Source organism: Helianthus annuus, chromosome 15 (genome assembly GCF_002127325.2).
Source record: "Helianthus annuus cultivar XRQ/B chromosome 15, HanXRQr2.0-SUNRISE, whole genome shotgun sequence".
NCBI lineage: Eukaryota > Viridiplantae > Streptophyta > Magnoliopsida > Asterales > Asteraceae > Helianthus > Helianthus annuus.
Genome location: NC_035447.2, coordinates 100,479,792 through 100,486,197, shown reverse-complemented (window position 1 = coordinate 100,486,197; position 6,406 = coordinate 100,479,792). Strand labels below are relative to the sequence as shown.

At 36.2% G+C, this 6,406-nt stretch overlaps 1 protein-coding gene across 1 annotated transcript; it reads right to left on the bottom strand.

The window, feature by feature from the left end:
• Positions 1-555: 555 nt before the first annotated feature.
• On the bottom strand, positions 556-6,018 carry LOC110898691 (probable pectate lyase 5). Its single transcript, XM_022145517.2, has 5 exons — positions 5,727-6,018; positions 4,675-5,377; positions 3,604-3,795; positions 3,159-3,364; positions 556-870 (listed from the first exon to the last, which is right to left on the bottom strand). The coding sequence occupies exons 1-5, from the start codon at positions 5,858-5,860 to the stop codon at positions 654-656; spliced, it is 1,452 nt and encodes a 483-aa protein (XP_022001209.1). The 5' UTR covers positions 5,861-6,018; the 3' UTR covers positions 556-653.
• Between the last annotated feature and the right edge of the window lie 388 nt (positions 6,019-6,406).

Below are 6,406 nucleotides of genomic sequence, written 5' to 3'. Positions count from 1 at the left end.
TCCCCATTACGGGGGGCGTTTTGGGGCGTTTTAAAACCAAAAAATCGTTGCCGGCGTTTAAATTAAAACGCCTAAGTGGTTTGTGTGATTGTTGACCTACCAATGACATTTACCCACATGTGTGCTTTTTTTTCCCAAATATATTTGATTTTTTTTCCTTAAAAATAATATGGGCATTATGGGGCATTATACCCACTACACCACTTTTGCTATAATGCCCCCTTGCTGACTAGGACGCCACATGACGCAAAACGCCCCATGGTGGGGGCATTATAGTGTTTAACCACTACACATGGTCTTATAATTGATTGGGATTACTCAAGCGGATACATATATTATATATACACCGATGCAACGCGTATAAAGATTTGACCCGTTTTAGAAACTTGACCCATTTGTCGGGTTGTCTCTATGTTCATTAACCTATCTCTCTACATGCATTCCGCTATAATATTCACCGCTACTCTAAATAAGTTGGTCTTTTTGTAATGAAGCTCATTAAATATGTGTACGTATGTGTATATGTATGTATTCGTTGCACATATAATACAATTGTAACTTGTAAGAAATTGATCATATTACCATTTTTTTTCTTCTTTTACATTTAATATCCCAAATCTATCACTATAGCAAATATCACCAATATAATAACGTTAAAAACAACCACCATTCATGATGATGTTGGTATTGGTGGTAACATACAAAACTATAAGAACTAGTGATAGTGAAAAGATAATGGTGGGTGGTGGTGATTTTGTGGTCATGCCACTACCGAATACCATCCCGAAGTACCCATCGTTTTGATTGTCGCCGCTTTCACCACCTCCGTTGATCGGACCACCACCAAACGACATGCCCCCACCATCATCCCTGCACAATCATGATCATGTTAGTCGATTTTCCGATGAAAGGAAATAAGTTAGTTTACATTATTGGTATAATATTTTTATAAAGCTCAATGAATCGCATGTGCTAAAAATAATATCACTTTTAGCATTGCCTTTAAAAAGGGTCATCTTATTCCCACACCCCTGTATCTTATCCTCATATATTTTCCACTTTTATTTCTCTCTATATATATCTACCTTATCCTCATATATTTTCCACTTTTATTTCTCCCTATATATATCTACGTATATATATTATATATAAAGATAGGGGGGAGGTATGTGACTCTAAAAAAACTCGATTATGTGAAATGATTGTTAAAAGAATAACTATAAGTATAATCATTACTTCGTTGTAAAATCAAAGATGAATAGATTATAGATGATTACATAATGATGAAGGACATGAATGTAATTTCATAGCCAATTCATGGCACTAAATAGATATAATATTCTTCTTATTGTATTAATCTCCAAAGGATCATCAAGGTTAAAAGCTTGTATAAAACAGGTGAAATGAGCTAAAATAATTAACTAGTCAAAATCATCCAAAAGCCATTAAGACACATTTTTCTTCAAAAGAATAATAATTTATTGGTTGATAAGGATGTAAATTAAAAAACCAAGAAGGTTAATATTTAGATTCCGCACTAAACATTAAAAAATAATAATATGGTTAAGTTAGTCAACCTTGGATAAAAATGTTATGATTATCTTATTATACAATTATCTAGAAAATATTAAGTTAATCAATCTATAACCAACCTAGGCCGGTTAAATATTATATAAATATTTAGGCAAAATAATTGAGGGGAGATCCTTATTATTATTATTATAAGATTTTCGGACGAAAAATCAAAAACTTTACACTTCTAGTTCTAACCGAAACACTCAGGGAAGCGGGTGCACTCTTCAGTTTCCACTAAGCTCCCTGGGGTGGTGATATGAAATTTGGTGTTTTGAGATAGCCTTATAGATTTGTATTCCTTACATTATTCCCACATGATTTTTAATTTTTATATATGGAAGTGTGATTTCACTTTTCACACGTATGAGAACTATAACGTATTTGCACATCCAGTTTACATATGTTTCTTGAATCCTCATTGCTTATCCACATTTGTAGAGATCTCCACCTCGTGACCGCACTAGGGCGTTGTGTTCCACGGCACGGAACAACGCCACATCATCTCCGTGGCTAGTTTCACGCGACCATACCCCGTTGTCTAGTAGGATTCGACATGCTAATCCTCAAGGACAAACTATAGTATTCTACAATACTCACACCATATCCAATGCAATAATATGGATAACCATGTGGGTGGCAAGTGGCATTCGGATTCGGACGACTCAATTACAAGATGTGTTCAGTGGGGGCGTTTGAAAATGCGTCTGGGTTTCCAGACATTATTGGATGGGGGAAGAAGGTGGGGCGCTCTCTCTTTCTCTCTCTCACACACACTCACATATCTATAATATTAAAATTTTAAGATGTGTTAGAAAATGGACTTAACATTGAAGAAGAAATGAGTGTATTCAAAATATAGGTGAATATCTTATATGCGAGATAACATGCCGGGTTTGAATACATTGGAGCTAGTTTTATTGGCAATATCATTTCCTAAAGTTTCAATATGTATCTATCATCTTATACATTTGGACGAGGTAAAATTCTAATGAAAAATTTGATGACTTGCAAGTTGTAACAAAAGTTAATTAGCATTGAATATATATAACTATTCTAAAATAATAATGTGATTAACAATTGATAGATATGAATGAGCACATGCAGTGATATAAAGATCTTAATATAAAAAGCAAAAAGTGGTGGTGGTTATCAAAGTAGATTTTTTTACCTAAATCTAACCACTAGGGAAAAAGGCAAGTGGTAGTCCTTGACAAAAAGGCAATGAATACTTTAAGTATTAAATTAGTATAATGATCTTAAAATGTCACATTCAAAAGTGCAATTACTATGGTTTGACAAATAAGTATTTTTTTAACGGCTGCCCGATCATATCTATCTCAAATTCCCAACTAAGCAATCTACACTAATTCAGGATGAAACATAGTAAATTCGGAAAAAAAAAAAACTCTTGTGGAATCAAACCCAGAACCTAATGGTCCCTAAGCCTTATTCCATCCCAAAATGTCATTAGACTATAATGTCATGAACAAAACTGATAAAACGGCTATAATGCATTTAAAAGTGCAATTACGATGGTTTGGCGAATAAGTATTATAACTATATAAATTTATAGAACAATGTACCTAGGCCCATCGAAGATACCCGCATTCATCGTTAGTTGGTCTACGAGGAAGGCTGGCTTAGGATCAATACTACTCGCCTTTGCGTACATGGCGTTTAGGCCTTCACCCGAGGGCACAAAGAACGCACCATTTTCCATCAAGTCACCATCCGTCCTCCAATTCCAACCATCCCATTTCTTCTTGTTTTCTTCTATACGCTTTGTCACCTATTTGTGTATAAATCCATGTGTATCAAAACAAGATATGTAAGTTAGTTAACGTATCCAAATTGTGAAAATAGACCATATTAGTTTGTTGGGACTCGAAAGTTCACACGAATCCTTACATATATATGTATTGAAATAAATTAATTAGTACATTTGAATTTTATGGAATTGGAATTGGAATTGGAATTGAAATTGAAATTAATTTCACTTAAAAACTTTTGTTTGAGTTACAAAATTACCTCCTTTGCATTGGGATCCGGCGGCGCGATATAACGATTACCCTGACTGTTAATCGTTGGATTCGCGCTACCACCAATCGCGTACATCTTCCACTCGGTAAAATCATTGTTCACTACGTGAAAATACCCATGCCTACACCTCGGCATTCTCTGTATCAACCCCTTCCCAAAATGATTAAACGCAAATGTAACCTACATACAAAACACACAGTACAATCAAGATTACCAAAAGTACAAGTCGATAATGCATGCAAGAGCAAAATCAAAGGGAGTCAAGAGGGGTCCGCTAACCTCTTGATCAAATGTTTTAAATTTTTATATATAAAATCTGAGTTATTTTAATAAAGTAACCAACAGAGTTAACTCTCATTTTCGTTCGTGTGGTTTGATGGAAAATACCACTTCAGCCTAAAAAAAAATTGTGCCAGCCTGTCCTCAACATTTTCTAAACGTGCCACTTCAGTCTTAAAAGATAACGTCCGTTAAAAACGTTGAGGACGGAACTGGCGCAAGTCGTTATCTTTTCGGATTGAAGTGACACGTTTCAAAAATGTTGATGACAGGACTGACGCAAATGTTTTTTTGGGAAACCACAGGGACGAAAATGACAGTTAACTCAACATAGAAAAAAGAAAAACTTTACGATAACTCAGAGCCGTTCCAACATTTTTGGAGGCCCTAAGCTAACTACAAAGTCAGGGCCCTATTGAATTGGTATAAAGGAATTGAGATTGAGATTTGAGACATTGAATACTCATAGCGATGATTTTTCCTAATCTTGGCCCTAATTTCACTCAATCCGCAATCAGTTTCACATTCGTTACTCAAAAGACGCCGCAAGTAACGAGGGTTGATGTGTTGTGTGTATGGACAATGCAGACTCCTAGTGTAAATCCTAAATCTTGGGCCTAGAAACGTTGTTTAAATGGCAAAAAACAAGTCTAATATATGAAAGGAAACAAAATTGGAGGCCCTTATTTTTTGGTGGCCCTAGGCCTTAGCCTAGTTTGATAAGTCTTACGGGCCGGCCCTGTGATAACTCGACTAAAAAGTTCTGGTCCCGTTACTCGCCTGCATTCCTTTATCTGGCAAGTACTCATCATCATGACCCATAAGCATAACTTCATTATGATTCGTAAAATAACAATTCGAAACCGTAATCGCAGTCGATCCCAAAATAGCATCAATCAAACCATCCGTACAATGAGCAAGAGAACAATGATCAATCCATATATTCCTCGAGCCCGAAATCGAAACCCCGTCACCGTCCGACAACCCTCTCCGGCCAACATGCGTCGGAGTTGACCGTACATCAACATTCCCAGAAGGTTTACAGTTATATATACGTATATTATGAATAATAACATTAGTTACGTCCTGCATGGTGACACAACCGTTACCGGTGACGTGGACGGTGACGTCACGGCCGTCAATGGTTTTGTAGCTGTTGATGATGAGTTCATGTTTGAGGTTGATGTGCATGTTTGATGTGAAGATGATCCATAAGGGTTCGGTTTGTATGACGGCGTGCCGGAGGGTGCCCGGAGTTGGGTTGACAACGTCGTTGTCGGAGGAGTCGGTGACGGTGTAGTACTCGCCGCCTTTGCCGCCTAAGGCGGACTGGCCGAAGCCGATGGCGCAGTCCGCTAGGCGTTGGCGGTCGTTGCGCCAGTTTGGGTCGCATTTCCAGCAATCGTCGATTGGGTTTCCGGTTAGACAACCGGAGCCTGAGGTGTCCAGGATATGTCTTTTGTGTATAGATGCATTTATTCTCCTGTGTAGAAAAAATCTAAAATGAAACACACAGATACAAAATGGGTGCTGCTATACGTACACCATTCATTATGACCATATGGAGGGTATAACATGTGATAAAAGGTCATACTGGCCGTATGACTTTGTTAGTGGTATAAAATGTTACATCAGTCACTTTTTTTTTTTTGTTACGGCCAATATAATTCTCATACGGCCTATATAACATTATATACAGTAACATGTAAGCATAAACCGTAACTTGGTATGACTTCAACATTCAATCAAAATCTATGAATAGAACTTAGAATTCATAGTGAAGAACATTAAAGTCTTTACATTGAAAAAAAAAAAAGAAGGATTTGTTTAACCTTTGTACTTGTTGAACAACAGCTTCAGGATAAGGGTGTTGATAGGGAAGTGAAAGATTGAGAGTGGCCCTGATGAGATAGAGGAGAGAAGTTAGAATTGAGAAGAAGAGAATGAATGTGATTGGAGGATGCATTTTTGTGTAGGAATATATGAAATTATTGGGAGAGAAGAGAGTTTAAAATATTTGTGAAAGAAAAAAACTTGGCTTCAAGTTGAATCTGCATATGATTTAGAGGAAAAGAATGTGATATAATAATGTAATGGCAATTGTTGAATTAAATAATTGTAAATCATCCTCAAATTTAGAGCAAAGAATGTAATATAATAATGTATGGCCAATTGTTGAATTGAATAATTGCAATTTGGTGACAGATTTTTGGTTGTTGAATCAAATGGGTTATTTTGAAAATTGGTTTTTGTGGTAGGGTTTTTGCATAATTGAAGGAGAAGTAAAAAAGATAATGGGGTAAGCATGGAGTTTACTGTTTAGAGGAAGGGGAATGGGGGTTCTCTCACTTTAGAAGTCTTTCTTTTCCTAAAAAAAACTTTATATGGAATCATGTTTAGACCATAGCAATGAGTATTATAGGAGCGTGAAATGGCTTGATAATATCTCTAACACCATCCTTGTGAGTTTTATAGGGGCATAAAAAGGGAAAGACATTTCTATAATAATGCT

Excerpts from the sequence above, each read along its gene's own strand:
- LOC110898691 (XM_022145517.2), bottom strand. The coding sequence starts at position 5,860 with ATGCATCCTCCAATCACATTCATTCTCTTCTTCTCAATTCTAACTTCT. Across the intron at positions 5,378-5,726 it reads GTTGTTCAACAAGTACAAAG|GAGAATAAATGCATCTATAC; the intron begins GTTAAACAAATC and ends TTTTCTACACAG. Across the intron at positions 3,365-3,603 it reads CGGATCCCAATGCAAAGGAG|GTGACAAAGCGTATAGAAGA; the intron begins GTAATTTTGTAA and ends ATACACAAATAG.